At 37.6% G+C, this 20,676-nt stretch overlaps 1 protein-coding gene across 3 annotated transcripts in view; it reads right to left on the bottom strand.

Annotated features, from left to right (window-relative positions):
• Positions 1–13,090: 13,090 nt before the first annotated feature.
• Positions 13,091–20,676, bottom strand: part of PRIM2 (DNA primase subunit 2) — a 389,523-nt gene continuing 381,937 nt past the window's right edge. For all 3 annotated transcript variants that reach the window (XM_077162165.1, XM_077162166.1, XM_077162164.1), the window contains exon 14: positions 13,091–13,698. In XM_077162165.1, the coding sequence (XP_077018280.1) occupies positions 13,474–13,698 (225 nt within the window). In that variant the 3' untranslated portion in view covers positions 13,091–13,473. The remainder of the gene's footprint in view (positions 13,699–20,676) is intronic.

Raw genomic sequence — 20,676 nt, 5'->3', positions numbered from 1 at the left:
CTTTTTCTATGTTGCTTGATTGTATTTACTAATGTTTTGTTAAGGATTTTTGCCTCTATGTTTATAAGGGGTTGTGCCAGTTTGAATCTGTGGTGGACCTCAGAAAAGCCATGTCCTTTAATCCTCATTCAATATTGCTGCCTGGGAGCATTTTGATTATTCCTGTGGAGATGTGACCCACCCAATTGGGGGTGGTAACTTTTGATTAGATAGCTTCCATGGAGTTGTGACTCTACCCATTAATCCTTTAAAAGAGGAAACATTTTGGAGAGAGTCCCTTTTGTAGAGCCATGAGAAAGCCGGCAGATGCCACCATGTTCACCATGTGCCCCTCCAGCTGAGAGAGAAACATTGAATGACACTGGCCTTCTTGAACCTACGTATCTTTCCCTGAATGCCTTAGATTGGATATTTCTATAGACTTATTTTAATTGGGACATTTCTCAGTCTTAGAACTATAAACCTTACCACTTATTAAACTTCCCTTTTTAAAAGCCAATCTGGGCAGTGCAATGGTGGCTCAGTGGCAGATTTCTTGCCTGCGGTGCCGGAAATCCAGGTTTGAGTCCCAGTGCCTGCCCATGTTAAAAAAAAAAAAAAAAAAAAAAAGTCCAATCTGCAGTGGTAGAATGCTTGCTTTCCATGTGGGAGACCTGGGTTTAATTCCCAGACCACGTACCCACCCCTCCCCCCCAAAAAAGCCAATCTGTTTCTGGTATATTGCATTCCGGCAGCTAGCAAACTAAAACAGGGGTATTGATCTGGAATTCTCTTTTCTTATAGAATGTCATTGTCTGGCTTTGGTATCAGGGCAATACCAGCCTCATAAAATGAATCAGAAAGTGTTTTATCTTCTTTTATTTTCTGAAACAGTTTGTGTAGGATTGATATTATTTTTTCAATAATTCATAGACTTCACCAGTGAAGCCAATTTTTTTGTGTGTGTGTGGGAAGGTTTTAAACTAAAAATTCTATTGTGTAAATTAATATGGGCTATTCAAATGTTCTACTTCTTGAATCGGTTTTGGTCATTTGCATCTTTCAAAGACTTTGCCCTTCTCATCTTGGTCAGAGATTGGCAAACTGTGTCCCATAGGTCAAATCTGGCCTGTTGTGGGTCAAATCTGGCCACCGATACACCCATTTCTTTATGTATATCCACAGCTGCTTTTGCACTTCAAGTTTAGTATTCGTGACAGAGACCATAGGGCCCACAAAGCTAAAAATACTGACTATATTGGTTACAGTCTGAATTAGGAAACTCAGCTGTGTGTGCTATTAGACAGGCTTAAGAAGGGAATACAAAAATGGAATTTGGGTGGATTATATTCTCCCAGTAAGTGGGAGAAATCTGCCAACAGCCTTCCTTATTAACTCTGTTGTCCTAAATAGTGGAGAACACATTCACAAATATCCTATTTTTCCTCATTTAAGTTTAAGGTCACCTAGAGACATTGTACATTCCCTTTTACCTTGGTGCTTTTCACATCCTGAAATTCTAATATGGTTAGAAGTTGTATGTAACCCTGGCCCTTATTTTCTTTTGATGTTCAAGTTATTAGAGACAATGGGTATGGATTTAAATGGCATGCTCAGTGCCAAGAAATTGGGTGCACCCCAAATATGGGACTTCCACCATAACAGCACAGGGGGCTGGGTGGGACACCAAAAGGGAGAAACCTAAACTTCCCTCTTTGATTTCTATGATTAGCAACACGAATAACTTCTTATGTGAGATAGGTTGTTGTGGTCTAGGGAGGCGGATTGAATTGAGAAAGGGCAGGTGCCATAGTGCAGAAAAGGTAATAAAAGTGTACTGTGACCAAAGTATGAGAGGAGACGTTGAATGTTTTCAAGAAGCTGGTGGGTAATACAAGGCATATAAGATTTTCCCATGACTTTGTGTGATGGTTCTGGCTCTTTTTGTTCTGGATTATTCCATGATTCCAAGGAAGTCACAGCTGGGAGAAATTCTGGTAGCAGAAGCTTCTTATAATTCTGAGAGTCTATAGTTTGTTTTATCTGAAGAGGTAAGAGTTCTGGAAATTTGATGCTGTGGGATAAATTATAACATCATTTTTTTTTTTGTTCTCAAAATTTCAAGTAGAAATTTATTAGAAACATCAAATTTGTTCTAGTAATGACCTACGTTACTGAATGTTTTCAAGTTTTTCATTTCAGGAAAATATAAAGATACAAATGCTTTTTACAATTCACATATGAAAACCTTATCTCTTATAATATCATAACTTTTAAAATCCATTTTATCATATTACACAGCTACTTGTGCTTTGTTTTGGTTACAACTTACATAGAACAACTATTTCGATCCCTAACGTTTTCAATCTGTTTGTATCTTTGGGTCTAAGATAAACCTCTTATGAGCAGTATGTAAATAGATCACATTATTTAATCCATTCTGCCAGTCTGTGTCTTTTAATTAGTAAGTATAGTTCATTAACATTCAAATTTACTGATATAAAAGCAATTCTTGGATCTAGAGTCTTATTCTATAGTTTTTTTTCCCAACATTCGTTTAGTGTTCCACCCTTTCTCCACTGATTTTTTTTCCTTTTTTTTTTTGTGAAAAATAACATATATATATAAAAAGCACAGCACCACCATTAGTTGTAGGACATATTTCAGAGTTTGACATGGGTTACAATTCCCCAATTTTAGTTTTTTACTTCTAGCTGCTCCAAGATACTGGAGACTAAAAGAGATATCAATTAAATGATTCAGCATTCATATTCATTTGTTAAATCCTATCTTCACTGCATAATTCCACCATCACCTTTGATCTTTCTATCCCTCTCTTGAGAGGTGTTTGGGCTATGGCCATTCTAAATTTTTCATATTGGAAGGGTCTGTCATTAATATGGGGTAGGGAGATGAAACTATCTGATGTTCTAGAGAGGCTGGGCCCTCTAGGTTTCAGGATTATCTGGACCAGGGACCCATCTGGAGGTTGTAGGTTTCTGGAAATTTACTGTAGTGCATGGAACTCTTATGGGATCTTACATATTGCCCTAGGTGTATAACAACATTTTTAATCTTAAAAACACAAAATGTTCTATTGTGGCTTCCAAACTTTATTTTGGATAAACCCTTACTTCCAATGGAATTTAACAGAATCCCTGTATAATAATACCTAACACTTACTTAGTGCTTACCATGTGCCATACTGTGTGCAATGCATTTTACATGAATTATCTCATTTGACCTCACCAATAATGCTGTGATGTAGGTAATATTACTATCCAAATTTAAAGCTGAGAAAACTGAAGCAGGATAGTTAATTAATTTGTAATGTAATAGAATTTGCTTAGTCTACTTGGGTCCTGCAGTTTGCATTGCTCAGTCATGGGAACTGTCCGAAGGCCCTCAGTGTGAAAACCAATGATGGAGAAGAAAGAGCACAGTTCAGGGTGTCACAGTACCTAATTTGGTCAGGTTGCTTGTGACCCAGTTTAGGAGATTCAATCTCTCGGTGTCTTATCTTCTTTTTTAAGAAGAATTCAGAGGATTACTATTCCAGAGGTGCCATGGTGGCACCTAATCTGATCTGTCAAAGTACATTTTAAATGCTTGGAGATTAAGTGCCACACAAGGCATCATTTTCATTAGGAATCATATGTAATCACTAAAATGTCACAACCCTACGAGAGGAAATTTTAGGACACTCTGTTCATACTGAAGCTTTAAAGCTCAGGTTGCCTCAGTTCTTCCTTTGTTAGGATAAGCAGTGCTCTGTGATACCAGTTTAACAATTTTGATACCTCATGATGGAAGAAATCCTCTACTTTCATGTTTGCAATTATCCATCCACCTTAATATCCACAATGGTGTCAAAGGTGTGGCAGTTAAGGGATGGAGCCACTGACATTAGCCTTTTTTTTTTTTGCATAGGCAGGCTCCGGGAATAGAACCTGGGTCTCCAGTTTGGCAAGCAAGAATTCTTTGCCACTGAGCCACCATTGCCACTAGCCTTTTTTGGTAAAACTCTGTTTGGCTGATTTTTTTTCCTGCCTATATAATATAATGTTCACTAAGGGATCACTCTAGGTAAGAAGGGATCTTCAGAATAGATAACCCTCAAACAGGGAGGGCCTCATGTATAAGATTTTGTTGGAGGGGCTGATAACTAAATAACAGTTAACATTTATTGAATGCTACCATGTGCCAGTCAGTGTTTTGAGTGCTTTAGACCTAATAGAATAAACCCTTAAATTAGGTGCAATTATTATTCCCACTTTGTAAGTGGAGCAAATGAAGAACAGGGAAATAAGTCAACTTATCCAAGTTATACTGTTACGTAGTGGCCCAGGTCTGCAGCCCAGAGTCTATTCCACCCCTATATGTAGGCTTTGGACACAATAAATGACAGATTCTTGTAAGATGGTAAGAAACCATTCATTCATTATACAAACATTGACTGAGTACCCAGGATTTCCATACTTCATACTGAGAACTAGAATTATTAGGGATTCAAATATGAAAGTAACATAGTTCCTGTTCTCAAGAATTGCACAGTTCAATGAAAGAGAACTCAAGTAACTAGGTTATTAGAATATAGTACAAGTGCTGTGATATAAATACGTTATATGGCCTTAAGGGACAATGAATCCAGACTGGAGTCAGCAGAGAAGGCTACCTAAAAGAGTTTGTGCCTAACCTAACTTTCACAGGTCAAACATACTTAGCAAGGAAGGAATATGAGTATATTCTAAGCAGGAAGAGCAAGAAGGATAAGAGAGTGAGAGAACACTGTGAACGGGCAGGGAATGTGTGTCAATGACTAAATGACAGGGTTGGGTCAGAGAACAAGAGGGTGAATGGCAACATATGGTACTTGACAGGTAGGCAAAGCCAGATCATAGGGTCTCACACATTAAACCAAAGGCATGAGGACTTCATCACACTGGTAACAGAGGGCCATTTTTAAGAAGACAGTACTTTAGGGGAAAAAAAAGAATAACCATGTACCTTGAAGGATGTGGCCTGTTGTGCAGGGTAGGTAAATGGAGACTAGGATACTAAATTAAGAGCATTGTGGTATACAGGCTAGAAGTGATGACAGAGTAATCGAATGTAGTATAAGTAGAGATGAGAAGGGAAGAAATTCCTTAGAACACAGCTTCTCAACCTCAGCACTTCCTTCTCCTCCACCCCCAATAATGTAATAGGGTGATAGTCATCATTATTGAACACCCATTACCCATTACCACCTTCATGAGAGGAGTCCTATCTCATGGAGGACAACAGAGATATGAGTCCACGCCAACAAAGGTGTTGGAACCGACAAAAAAAGACACAACTTTACACAGGCGCGGGACGGAACAACACTTCACTCAAATAAAGAAGAGACAGAGCAAGGTCAGCTTCAATAGTATTAGTCCCCTGTTGCCGGCAAGCCTTGATCCATGGCCATTGTAGGGAGATGGTCTATACAAACCCCTCTTGTGCAAAAGGCAAAGGATCCCACTGCTCTCTCTCTGCCAGGAATTGACAAGCAGTAGGGGTGAGATAGATGCCGTAAAATATACATATAGCCAAATAGTCTCTAGTGAATGTCTATATATACTTGGGACAAAAGGCGACGGGATGTACCAGCAGGCCACTATTTCCTAGGGGATGGATTTTATCTCCAGGCACACCCTGGAAGAGAGTCAAGCCCGCACTGATCATCTTAGGAGTCAAGCTAACATATCCAGTCCCAAGCACAGGGTTCATTTACGAGTTCCAGGGAAAGGCAGCAAGCTATACTTGCACAGTCTCCTACCACACTGACATTTTGGACCAGATGTTTGTTCATTTTGTGTGAGTGCTTCTGTGTGTGTGTGGGAGCTGAACTGGTGGCCAATCACTTGATGCCAATGGCACCCCTCCTCCAGCTGTGACAACTTAAAATATTTCCATAAATTTCCAAATATCTCCTGAGGGGCAAATTGAGAATCACTTGTTTAGAACATGCTAGTAGTAAAACAGAATCAATTGGACTTGGATGTGTGGAGGAAGAATAATCAAAGACAACTTTGATTTCGACATTAATTTTGAGATACTATGGGATATCCTGATGAAAAGGTCCTGGAGGCAGCTGGATGGATGGATCTGTGCTCAGAGGAGAGATTTCAATTGGAGATGCAGATCTGGGAACCATTTGCATATAAATGAGGACTAACACCGTGAGAGTGGATGAGATCACTCAGGGAGATTCATGGAGTGAGAAAAGCACATGGCAGGAGAACTAAGATTTAAGGATGGCAGATTATTAAATTATAATTTTAATTCATTACAATAAAAGAGAAGGATGCAGCACTTCAACCTTTTTAATCAGTAATGAAGGTCTTGGTATCCTTTTAGGACCCAAGTGGAAGCTTAAGTTAAAAAAAAAAAAAAAGGTGTAGGAAGAAGAGCGGCAATTGAAAAGATTTGCATGAGATGGTTAGTTTTCTCATTACAAAATCCTAAGTTACATGCGTCATTTATTGAATTTACTTTTACTGTATGCTTTCAGTGCAAAAGTAAAAAAAAAAAAAAAAACAGCAACAACAAAAAAACAAGTACTCTTAAGCCTTATAGTGCTATTACGGTGAATGGATACATAGAAATGCAGGGCTGAATTGAAAAATCCATCATGCATTTATTAGCAGTGTTGTTTCACTACCTTGCCATCAATGTTCAAAAACAATATTGCAATTGAAGGCTCAGGGGAAATACAAGAGCATTATACACAGACATATTCTTTAGCTTTTGATAAGGTTCTGTGGTGATAATTCCTGGAGAAAATAAAATGTCATGAAGCAATGGATGAAAAGAGCATATGGAATAGAAAGCAAATCCACTAAAAGGAAATAGTTTCATTTTTGGCAGGAAGGTCAGATGGAGTGGGAAGATAATTTTCTACATGTAACAAGATTTCCATACAGTCACAAACCTAATTGCCTACAATGCCAATTATGGTGAGAACTACACTAGAGCAATAGTTGCCTGTCGAAAGGAACTCAACATCCAAAAGAAGGCCAGATGCTTTGGGTAAAGAAGGGATTACCTGAATGTAAATTAGATAGCCTTGTGAGAAACTAACTGTCAAGCCAACAATGTATCACTGTTAGTCTGCTCCCAAATAATGCTCTATGTCTTCCAAAGCGCCTGATGAGCACATTGGGACACTGTTTAAAATGCAACTTCCACAAACTGGTTCTTTCTTTGTTTTGAAAGGCAGACAAACCAAATAAAGGAAAGTTCTTGAAATAAAATTTCCCCACTGTATTCATTTGTCAGAAGGGGTTATTTGCCATGATTCTCCACAGCACAGGGCCCTCCTTGCCTAATTTCTATACGGAGCACTAGGCTGCCTTCCTGGCTCTAGTCCTTCCTATCTCTCCCTTAACCTCCTCTTCCCCTCCTTTTCTCAACATTAGAAAATAAATCAACAAATGGATCTAATTACCACAGTGGTTTGAGGCTTCTCAATTTTTTTTTCCCTTCCAGCTGTAAAGATGTCCTCAGACTGAGCTTCACATTCAGAACTGCTGTCAAACTCTCACTTTAATGGGCACTTAAATTTAATGTCAAGCTGATGCCTGTGGAAGACCTTGATTAAATTTGCAAACAGTAGACTAACCAAACCAGAACTTTTAGAGTTTCTCATTTTGCCTCTCAAGCTTAAATCCCAGAAGTTTTCTTTTCTTCTTTGCAAAGAATTACAGAAGTTTGCTTGCAAAGACCATGAGTACTACTAAGACAGCAAAGTGTAACAAGCACAACATTGCATGCTTTTGAGAGAGAAATCCCTCAGCTTATTAAAATTCAATTTGAATTAAAGATCTTTTCCATTGCTTTATTCTGTTTCTTCTCATTCAAAAATCTCTAGTCACTTTTATGACTCTATATCATATGAAGTCCTAAAAAGTTTACTTAAAATCTTCCTTGTGTTCTCTTATGCACACTGCAATTAGGAGTTTTATATTGTATGGGCAGAGTAGAAACATTATGGAGAAACAATATGAAAGAAATGGTAGAATCTCCACTAACAATATAACGTCACTGCTCCAAATCAGCTACAAATTTCCAACCTAGTTTTTTAAAATCTGCTGTTTCTTCTTTTGTCTCTAGTAATCATACAGCCTCTCCCTCTTGAAGAGGTTACAAAGACTGAAAATAAAAGATCTGGAAGATTCATATTTTTTTTCATTGGTTACTGTTTTGAAAAGAGTCTTTTTTTTGGAAGGGCGGGGGCAGTGTTCTTCCTACATAGCACAATTCAAACAAGTCTGCTTTCAAAGAAAACAAATCAAAATTGTCAAGACCTATGAAGCATGAAAAATAAATTGCTTTTTCCAACTCCAAAAAGCTCCGGAAAGCATTAATTTCTATCTTCCTATATAAAGCTCTAATCCTGTCTGCTAATTTACAGACTTCACAAAATGTTTATATATTCTTTGGTTTAACATGACAGGAAACCAAACCTAAATACAAATAAATTGAACTTGTAATACAACCAATACTTAAACTAGTGTTATTTTTGAGTTTCACAAGAAATATAAAACATATAAACAGCATGATACAAATTCTTAGGGCTGTCAGTATAAAATAGTCAACTAAGACACATCTGCTGCGTTGTTAATGGTTCTGTCCTTTTAGCTGGTGTAAGAACAGGCTTCCTAAAAGATGGAGAACATAAGGCAGCAGAAAAAGACAATCTCACAAAATGTTGCCAGGCACAAACTGTTTTCTCATGAGATTTATCATTGACCTACAGCAGTCAAACCACTTCTAATATCTCCTTTCTTTTAATACAATGGAGACCTACATTTTTATGCTCTGCTTTCTAAAACTTACTTCTGTGGTTAAATCAGCCCCATGTAGTACTTGTTCTTAACATTAAAAAAAAAAAAAAGACTGGTGCTTTGCAGTTCACAGATAGTGAAAAGTAGTGACCAGATTCCTGTTAAAAACTACACGAAAAGAACAGTAGATGGCTTCAGAACAGTGAGATTTATAGGGAAATTTGTAGCAGAATAGTAGTATTTTCTGAACTAGGTATTAATTCACAAAGACAAGTAAAAGTTCAGACACTATCTCATTTAATTATTTGCTACTAAATAGTCCAAGAAATCCTTGACTCAGAAGCCTAATACAAAAACTCAGTCACGCGACTTTTTAAGGTTCTGATGTTCTCTTTGATCCTATTTAAATCCTTATTTTTATATTAATGCAGTTTATCACAGGATTACAATTGTGGTGCCTCTAATAGTTCAGTTTTCTGAACACAATGTCTCCTTTCCAGTTTTTTTTTTTTCCAGTTGGTATTTGATTCAAGAGGATAAGGGAAAAGTGAAGACTGAAGTAGACCAATATTTTTCTCATAGTTCAAGGTAATATATGTGGAAGGGTATGTTTCAAACTCAGTCTTCCTCCTAAGGGCCCCAAATTCTCTAGCTAAGTGAGTATAGACCATGGTGGAGAAACTCAGATACTGGCATTCACAGGACAATGCAGTGCAAATGGAGGTCTATAAGGTGCGAGAATATCAGAAATTCTCCAAATAGGGAAGCTGAATATTCCCTTCTTTCTCCCCAGTCCCCCAAGGAGACTTTGCAAATACTTCTTTATTTACTGCCTGCCCCCCATCTCACGCAAAGAGAGTATTAATCTAGTACGTTCATAATCATCCATAGCATTTGGTAAATTCCATTGCTGGCACTGAAAGGATGGTGTTTTGGTTTGCTAAAGCTGCAGGAATACAATATACCAGAAATGAAACAGCTTTTATGAAGGGAATTTATTAAATGAAACAGCTTTTATGAAGGGAATTTATTAAGTCACAAGTTTACAGTTCTAAGGCCATAATAATGTCCAAACTAAGGCACCTAGGGAAAGATACCTTGATTCAAGAAAGACTGATGGGTCCAGAACACTTCCATCAGCTGGGAAGGCACGTGGCTAGCATCTGATGGGGTCTTTTGTTTCTCCTTTCAAAGAGTTTCCCCAAGGGCATTTTCCTTCTGCATCTTCAAACCTCTGGGTCTCATGTTGGCTGTATCAGCTTTGAAGCTTTTTCCAGAATGGATCCCTTTTTTTTAATATATATATTTACTGAGAAATCTTCACACATACTTTTCAGACATGGTATACAATCAATGGCTCACAATATCATCACATAGTTGTGTATTTATCACCATGATCATTTTTTTGAACATCTGCACCACTCCAGAAAAAGAATTAAAAAGAAAAAATTCATACATACCATAAACTTTACCCTCCTCCTTCATTGACCATAATATTTTCATCCACCCAATTTATTTTACCTTTTGTCCCCCCGTTTTTAATTTTTTAATTTATTATTCCTATTTTTTTACTCATCTGTCCATACCTTGGATAAAAGCAGCATCAGACATAAGGTTTTCACAATCACATAGTCATGTTGCAAAAGTTTTACCTTTATACAATAGTCTTCAAGAATCAAGGCTACTGGAATATAGCTCAACAGTTTCGGGTACTTCCCTCCAACCACTCCAATGTACCATAAATTAATAAGGGATATTTATATAATGCATAAGAATAACCTCTAGGATAACCTCTTGACTCTGTTTGAAATCTCTCAGCCACTGAAACTTTATTTTGTCTCATTTCTCTCTTTCCCCTTTTGGCCAAGAAGCCTTTCTCAATCCCATGACGTCAGTTCTGGCTCATCCCAGGAGTTCTGTCCCTTGTTGCCAGGGAAATCTATACCCCTGGGAGTCATGTCCTATGAAGTGAGGAGGGCAGTGAGTTCACCTGCCAAATTGGCTTAGAATGAGAGGCCATATTTGAGCAACAAAAGAGGTTCTCTGGGGGTGACTCTTAGGCATAATTTTAAGTAAGCTTAGCCTATCTTTTGCAGGAGTAAGTTTCATAGGCACAAACCCCAAGATCAATGGCTCGGCCTATTGATTTGGTTGTTACCTATGCTTTCAAGAATATTAGAAATTCTCCAAATAGGGAAGCTGAATATTTCCTCCTTTCTCCCCAGTCCCCCAAGGGAACTTTGCAAATACTTCTTTATTCACTGCCCAACTTACTCTGGGATACATTAGGGCATCACACTAACCTGGACAAACCAACAAAATCTCTCTTCCTATTCAAGACTCCATGTACTTATACTGACCATAAAAGTGAAATTAGGAAATGTACTACCCAAAATATAAATTTTGCACCAAATAAACATTTCTCTCATTAGTCTCACATAGAAATTGAAATTTCAAAATATGGATGATATCATCCTTTACCCTGTATTCTGTTGAAGTCTGATTCTTTTTTCAACTTTTTAAACAGTTTCTGTATGGGGTATTGCTGACTTTCATTGCTTCAGAGCTGTAACTCCGAGTCTCAAGTGTTACATAAATACCCGAAGTTTTTGGAAATGATCAGGTTATAAACAAACAGCTCAGTATCTCAGAACGTAGAAACAACAGTTATACCTCCTGAATACATATGACTGCTGTAAGAGCTTACAATCTAGGACCCTTTACAATAGACCCCAACCTGATAATCCATGTCCTCAACTTCAGTTTACTGAGTTTTTATATTATAGTTAATCCATAAGATTGAGGCATGACAATATTTGTCTTTTTGTTCCTGACATTTCAATCAACACACAGTCCTTAAGGCTCATACACTTAGTTGCATGCCTCACAATTTCATTCCTTCTTGCAGCCACTCAGTAATCCATTGTACTTACACACCAAAGTTTCCCCTTTCATTCCTCAGTCGTTGTACCCTCAGGCTACCTCTATTCACTGTGGATGGTGAACACTGCCGCCATAAACACCAGTGTGCAAATGTCCATTCGTGTCCCCACACTCAGTTCCTCCAGGTATATACAGGATCATATGACAACCCCACCCCTAGCCTCCTGTGGAATCACCACACTGCCCTGCAAGGGGCTTCACCTCTCAGTTTCCCTACTGACAGTGAATAGGTATATCTCTTTCTCTGCATTTTCTCTAGCACTTGTTTTGTTCATTTTTAAACTGTTTTATTCATACATCACACAATCTAACCTAAGTGTACAGACGTGCCTTTGTCACCATAATCTTTATGAAGGCATTTCCTTTTCTCTCACAAGAATCCATACCCCTTCCCCATGGCCTCCTATTCCACCACTCCCCACTGACATTTAGCTTTGGCATAATGCTTTTGTTACATTCAGCGGAAGCATATTACAATGTTACTGTTGACTATAGACCCTAGCTTGCATTGACTGTACTTCACAGATATCTCCTATACCCTTTATAGGATATCTCCTTTACAGATATCTGTTTCTCCCAAATGTGGGATCATCTCCATTGAATGAAATTAATAAAAAGATCTCATACAGCAATAGTCAATCAGGATTAAAGAACATGGCTTTCTGGGGTACACAACAGTTTCAAACTAGCACAGATGAGTTATTACATACATTAGAATAATCATTACTGAAGTTAATCGATCTATCAAGCCTATATGAAATTTCATAACAGCCACAGAAGCAATAAGGTGTGGAAGGTGGGGCATGGGCTGAGGAAACACTTCACTTCAGATTTTCCTCACAATGTTCTTTCCATCCATCCATTCATCCACCCACCCATCCATCCATCCATCCATCCATCCATCCATCCATCCATCCATCCTGAACCTGACTGCAGAGTGAATGAAAAATGACAAGAGATAAGGAGGAACGTAATTTTGTATAATAAAACACTCTGCTTCATTAATAAACATAACTGACCATACAAATTCTGTTTTTCTTAATTGTCAAGCAACACTTCATTTCAATAGAGTCTGTTGCTATTCAAAGGGGCAAAAGTTCTTCTGGCTGATGTGGAATAAATGTATTAAAAAAAAGAGGGGAAAAAGAAAGAAAGAAAAGAAGGAGGGGAGGGGAGTGGTGGGGAGGAAAGAAAGAGGGAAAGGGAAAGGAAGGGAAGAAAGAAGGAAAAAAGAAACAGTATAAAATCTTCATTGGTGACTTGTTCATATTGGATACTCTAAAATACCACTTGAAAAACTGAGTCAATGTGCAATCTCTTATGACATAATAAGACTTTTATCTATACACAAACACTCTCATATATATTTTGATATTTATTAATAAAAATGGATCAGGGTCAAAATTACAAAGTAATAAGGCTAAAATAATACTTGTTTCCAGTTATATTATTTCTAGGAGACTACAACCAGACCAGGAAGCTGTGTTTATCTCCTAAAACAGGACATAAATCACATCAATCAGGTGCTAGATTTCAACAGAAACTCTTCCTCTTCCCTCTTGTTAAGGCAAAATAGAGTGGAGGTTTTAATGTTACCTGCAAGCCTGCTTTCCTTAGAAATGTGTGGTGTGTGGTAGAAGGAAAACTTAAACAAAAAGGTTAAAAAAGAAAAAGTCAAAATATTAAAAATAGGAAATGAAAGCTGGTGAGCAAAAAGGATTACTAAACTACCCAAGAATTATTCACTGAAGTAATCTTCCAGTCCCTCCATATCCACTTCCAGAGAGGAATTTAAAGAAGACAGAGCAGATGATGCACCCTGGGTTTTCTGGACACTTGGTTTGGGTTGAGGAGTTTCAGGTTGGATGGATTCCTTCTTAATGTCTTTACCACCATTTCGAATCCGCTGGCTCTCAAAAAAGAACTGATTAGGATGACTCAAAGAAAAGCCACAATCATCCACCTGTGTAAGGAAGCAGAGTTATCACATCAATATATAGTAAAACTGTAAGCAAAGCAGTTTCAAACACTGTCCTAACCCTCACTTAAAACCTTTTACTATCTGGAATGTGGACCTTAGTACTTCTTTTTCATAATAGTCCACTACTTATATGATTTCATTCAGAGCCAGCTTCAATTACTACTGAAACAGGACTTCATAACTTAATTTTTTTAATTTATGACTTCTGAATTTACATTTCCAGCCCAAACCTCTGCACTTAGCTCTAGTTCCTTATACCCAACTTTTATCTAACATCCCATATGGCTCAACTGCAGCTCAGACTCAACATTTCAACTAGAAATTCATCCTTTCCCCTCTCCCCTGCTCTTCACTCCCAGTGACTGCTATCACCACCCATTCTGTGGGGCCTACTTTATGTCTCCTCCCCCTTACTTTCCAAGCATCTCTCCCTGCCACACTCTGCCCTCAATCCTGGCCATGTCCAAGTCATTATCAATTCTTATTGATGATTACTTTGAAATTAAAACTTGAAAAGAATAAATAAAAATATGTTTGAGAAACAAACATGTTTGTGAGTGTGTGCGCCACAATGCACTTTGGTGTAAAAGTTCTGACAAGTCTAAGTAAAGATACCTATCTAATTTTGTTCAGCTTCTTTTCTCCCAATGTTTCTGTTTCCGAACAAATTTTTTACTTCCAAAGAGTACCTTGGAAACACTGTCTTACAGAATCACAGCATTCTATGGACTCTTACGGTTCCTGTAGCATCTTGCCCAGGATTTACTAGCAAGTAAAATGTTGTGATGGTTAAGTTCATGTGTAAACTTGGCTAGGTTCTGGTATCTAGTTGTTTGTTCAAGCAAGCACTGGCCTGTTACTGTGAGGTATTTCACAGATTTAAGTAATTCATCAGTTGATTGCATCTATGGACGGTTACATCTATAATCAATAAAGGAGACTACCTTCAGCGATGATAGAAGTCCCCTCCAAACAGATGAAGGCCTTAAAGGGAGAAGTGGTGATCTCAGCACTCATAAAGAATTTCTATGTCTACCTCAGCCAGCCAGCTTCTCCAGGGAAATTCATCAAAACCTTCCTCAGAGTTCCCAACCTGTGGCCTGCTGCATGGAATTTGGACTTGCTAATTCCCACAGTCACATAAGCTAATTCCTATAATAAATGCCATAATATTTACATACCCACCCACCCCTCTCCTGTCGGTTCTGTCTCCCTGGAGAATGTTAATACACACACATACTTAAAATCCTCTATCAAGAATGGAAGAGTGACAAGGATCATGGATAAAGGATTATTTTGCTCCACAGCGGAGAGAAATTCTGTCTGAGAAGATTGGGGAAGACCTGGTGAGGGGAGTGCTAGTCTAATCAGGCCTGGAAAAACAGTGAGAATGAAAACCTGGGAGAATGAGGGGAAAAAGCATTAAGAGCAGGAGGACCACATGAGCAAGGTAAAGAGGGAATGTTCTAGGAAACTAAGTAGTTCAGATAGCCTGGTGTGAAAGGCATATAAAGGGAATACAAAAGAAGGATGGAAGGAAGGGCTGGAGCCAGACCTCAGAGAGCCTTGAAAACCAGGTCTATAATGTGGACTCCATTCAGTAGGCAACAGGGAATCACCAAAGATCTTTAAGTAGAGAAGTGATGTGATTGGAGCCATGCATAATCTATGGTAGATTAAAATGGAACAGCAAGGGAGAAAAGGAGTTGCTGGGGTCCAGGATGAACACTTCTGATGGGTAAACCAAAAAGCAGAAACATGGTCTCTTGTGGTAAACACCTGAGCACCCCGGGATTCTCTTTAGACAGCTGCTGATGCATGTGGGCCTACTGGCCTATTTTACAATAAAACTTAAGGGTACCACAGATTCCTAGTATACAAACTGACTTTAAAAGTTACTGCCTAGATCACCAAGAACACTTTTTAATTGGCTACTATGTTGCTTAATTTCAAAATGTTTTCTGAATTTTGTATGATATATATTTATATTTTTTAACAAATGAACTCATTTGCGAATTTCCTTTATTATTTTTAATTTTTAAACCAATTCATTAAAAACTCAAGAGATAGAAACTGTGCAATTTGCAAAGTTTGCCATGAAAAGTAAGTTTATTGTTTAACACATTTCAGTCAGAAAATGTTTCAGTTTGCTAACTGCCAGAAGGCAGTATACCAGAAATGGATTAGCTTTTACAAAAGGGATTTATTAGCTTACAAATGTACAGTTCTAAGGTCATGAAAATGTCTAAATTAAGGCATCTAGAGGAAGATATTTTCTTGGAGGAAAGGAAGCTGGCATCTGGGGGTTCTCTGTCACATGGAAAGACACATGGTGACATCTTCTAGTTTTTCTCTCCAGGCTTCTGGTTTCAAAATCGCTCCCTCAGCTCCTATAGGGTCCTTCTTGTGTCTCCCCAGGGTGTTTTCTTTCTTAACTTCTCTAAACTCTCTTAGCTTTCTTAAAGGTCTCCAGCAAGCAGATTAAGACCCACCTTGAATGGGTGGGGTCACATCTCCATGGAAACAACTTAATCAAAATGTTCCACTCAACAACAAGACTACACACACCAAGATTGGACTAAAAGAACATAGGCTTTTCTGGAGGTATATAACAAGTTCAAACCAGCACAGAAGGCTTTAAGTTTTATAAATAGAGAATGTTAAGAGATTGGAAGGATCTTGGGGATCCCTTAGTTGAATGTCCTCCAATTATAAATTAGGAAACTGAGTACTAAAGAGATTACATGGTTTACCCAAAGCCATAGAACTACTAAATGCTTTTGTCTGAATTATAATTAAGTTCTCTTGACCAGATGATTTACTTGCTCTGAAGTCTGTTTCAAGAAGTTTTACTCAGAGTCTTTAATCCTTTAGCCCCTTAAAAGAGAAGCTTATATAGAAAAGGCCTCGAGAAGCTAGGAGAGAACCCACAGAAGCTCAGAGAGGAAGCTACTGGAAGTCGAAAGCAAGGAAACCCAGAAGTGAAGGAGTAGGAGATGCTAACTATGTGCCTTCCCATGTGACAGAGGTGTCCCAGACGCCAGCAGTCTTTCTTCAGAGAAGGTATCATCCTGTTGATACCTTAAAATTTGGACATTTTCACAGTCTTAAAACTCTAAATTTGGAAGCTAATAAATCCCCATTGTAAAAGCCAGTCAGTCCATTTCTGGCATATTGCATTTGTCAGCTTTAGCAAACTGAAAGATTTTTCATTCTGTCATATTAGTTTGGAAGTCCCAAGGTACTTTAAAAGATATGAAACAAGATCAGCATAGCTGGAGTCTAGAGGAAGGAGGGTATAGAGGCCTTTGTAGGCTACATTATAAATTATGGACTTCATCTGAAGAGCACTGGGAAACTCCTGAAGGTTTTTTAAAACAAGTTATTGAAATGATCAGATTTCTCCATTTAAAAGATCACTCTGCTTTTGCCACATCTACTGGAGAATGACAGCAATCAGATTGTCAACATTCCAGAAAACATCAATATCATGCTGAAGGGATACACAGTTATTGTGAAGGGTCCCAGAGGAACCCTGCAGAAGGGTTTCGATCACACCAGGGTAGAACTCAGTGTCCTTGGAAAGAAAAAGAAGAGGCTTTGGGTCAACAAATGGTGGGGAAATAGAAAGAATTGGCTACAATTTGCACTATTGATAATCATGTACAGAACATGATAAAAGACGTTACACTGGGCTTTCCTTACAAGGTGAGTTCTGTATATGCTCATTTCCCCATCAATGTTGTTATTCAGGAGAGTGGTCTCGCTTGTTGAAATTTTAAATTTCTTGGGTTAAAAATACATCTGCAGGGTTCAGATGAGGATTGAGTTGCTTGTTCAGTATCTCAAGCCCAGAATGATAAGTTAATTCTTGAAGAAAATGACACTGAACTTGTATCAAATTCAGCTGCTTTGATTTGGCAAGCCACAACAGTTAAAAACAATTTTAATTTTTGGATGGTACCTACATCTCTGAAAAAGGAACAGCTCAGCAGGCTGATAAATAAGATCTAAAAGTTGTCCAGCTTTGGACACAGTAAGATGCCAGATGATTCCTAAGACTTTTTTGTGATAATTTAAAGATGCAATAAAACTAATCTGTTGGGGGTTGGGGGTGGGGTGAGTAGATCACTCCAGTAGCTGTGTGGAGGACAAAGAGATGGAATAAGGCAAATGTAGATGCTGTGAAATGAGTTAGAAAGCTATTTCAGTGATCCAGGAGAGAGATGATGGTGGCTTCTAGCCCAGCACTTTAAGTGATATTCATATTGATGATCCTGAGTTATAAAAAGGCTTAATTATACTTGGTATTTGCTGCTCAAGATTGCAGGAAAATGTGTGATAGGTTTTAATGAGATTTCTGTATCAATTTATATGATAGAAAAAAAATTATGCTCAGCTAGTTGGAAATAAGCATCCAGAGTGACTTATTGCACAAAAAGGTCTATTGCTAAAGAAATTATTTCCAATTAAAATCCAGAAACTATCTTACACAAGGCCTAGTGTTTTCTTTTACACATGGAATAGGTAGAAAGTAAAAAACACACAAAATGATAAAATTATATTAACCATTACTCCCTAAAAACACTGAAGCAAACATGTTTCAAGCAGGCCAGCTTTTGACATCTACTAAATGATTGTCTCTTGCTTGGAATCAACACATATTGCGTGCAATGACCTTCATACAAGCATGGGTCTCATATTTCTGCTATAGCAAATGTAGATTTTGAAGGAATGGGAGCAATATTGTTTTACCTATGGGATCTTTGGGTTTTAATCAAGAGGTTTTGCAATGACAGCTTATAATGAAGCAGCTGGTATTACCAAAAAAGCCATATGGAACTATCATAGTGCTGCTGCAAATGGTATCAATTAACTGGCTCATTTTCAAAACTTTCATCTAAGTGAGGTTTGATCACAGAGGGCTCAGGAAAACAAACATAGGTTATGGCTTTTTTTGGGGGGGCAAGGGGGGCAGGATGGCATAAACCTAACAATAAAAATAAAACCTATTTTAAATCAAATTAAAAAAATAGTAAGGAAAGAGATATTCACATCTAAAAATCTGTATGGGATATCTAGTGAATATAAACAGCCTTTTTATTTCACTGAATTACATGTGGTTTAACTTAGTCTATTTCTATATGGGGGAGAATCGAGTTACATATCTTTTCAATATCTTCATTAATCTAAGGCAAGTTTCAAAAATTGGCAATAGTAGTAGCAATACCCTTATGAGAATAATCAATAGGAATGACAGACTAAAACAGCAAATTTGAGGAATAAAATATATATATATTCCTTACTTTTTAAGTGATTATGTCACAAACTCAATTTTAAACCTAATTTTCAAATCATATTAAAAAAAGAAAAGGCAACAGGGAACAGAACTCAATTTGTGAAAATTCTGAGACCTTTTTAAGAGACTCCATTACAGGAGTCACATATATTCAGGAGTTGTAACTGTTATTTCTAAATTCTGAGATACTGAGCTGTTTGTTTAAAAAAAAAAAGAGGGTCCACAAATAATTAAAAACATGTATGAAATAAACAGTCTGAAGCTGAGCAAGCAAATTAAGGAATGCAATCTACAAGAGTAAGAGTTTTGAGAAACTAGAACTGAAAACAACAAACACGTGGCTTATCTAGTAAAGATTCCTATTCTGATAAAACAGATTTTGTGTTTACTTAGTATTTTTAAGATGTTTCATCCTTTCAATTTTGTAAAAGGAAATTCTTTATGTTTTTAAATAAGAAAAACATTTTTGGAAGTTAGGTACAGTAGAAAGAGGACTAGATCCACAGCAGACTTGGGTTCTAGCTCCAGCTTTCCCACTAACCAGTTGTGGTACCTTGGGCAAGTCACTTAGAATCTCCAGACATCTATTTCTTCATATATAAACTATGGACGTTAGATCAGATGACCTTTAAAGTCCCTCCATGCTTACCACTCCCATGAATCTAGACGCAAAATGCTAAGCAATTATTATTTCAAATGTGCTACCAGATACTACAGTATAGCACAATCATGGTTAGGCTCATAAGCTTTGGCTGAATTAGATAGTCTGGGTTCCAACCCAAGTTCCACCCCTATAAGCTGTCAGACCTAACACAAGTTACTCAGATTCTCAAAGCTTTATTCATAAACGGGACTAATAGCACCTAGCTGTAGTGCTACAGTGTGCACTGAAATATTGGTTGCTATCATATTTTCATTATTATTGGTATTATTGCAGAATATATTCTTCCCATGAAACATCTTATCAAGTAGGATATTCTGCAACTATACAACCAGAATTGAAAAGCTATTTCATGAAAAAGAAAACTCACAAAAGTAATTCAAAAAATTAACAGGGTGGATGCACAGGTGGTTTAGTGGTAGAATGCTCGCCTTCCATGTGGGAGACCCAGGTTCGATTCCCAGATCATATACCACACTCCCTCCAAAAAGAAATTAACAGGGTATGGTAGCTGATGATGAATGCAATAAATGCAACAACTTTGAGTGTGTGTATGAGTTATGGATCCCTTTGAAATCTGATAAATACCATGGACCCCAGAAATATGTACATATGCTTTCATAGACAAAATGCTTCCAGAGGTGCACGGACCTCCAAAACCCATTCTTGGATATCTGTCCCAGGTTAGAAACCTGTGCTCAGAATCAGAGGCTGCAAACTGGGGGCACACAGGCTCAATTTTTTTTTAATAATCTTTTTTTTATTAATTAAAAGAAATTTTTTTAAATACCAAAAAACATCAAACAAATGTAAACATTCATAACTTTTGATCATTCCATTCTACATATAATATAACCAGTAATTCACAATATCATTACATAGTTGCATATTCATCATCATGATCATTTCTTGGAACATTTGCATCTATTCAGAAAAAGAAATAAAAAGAAAACAGAGGGCAGGCCATGGTGGCTCAGCAGGCTGAGTTCTCGCCTGCCAT

Source organism: Tamandua tetradactyla, chromosome 5 (assembly GCF_023851605.1).
Source record: "Tamandua tetradactyla isolate mTamTet1 chromosome 5, mTamTet1.pri, whole genome shotgun sequence".
NCBI lineage: Eukaryota > Metazoa > Chordata > Mammalia > Pilosa > Myrmecophagidae > Tamandua > Tamandua tetradactyla.
Note: the sequence above shows the minus strand (reverse complement) of the source record. Positions and strands in the feature narration are given on the sequence as shown.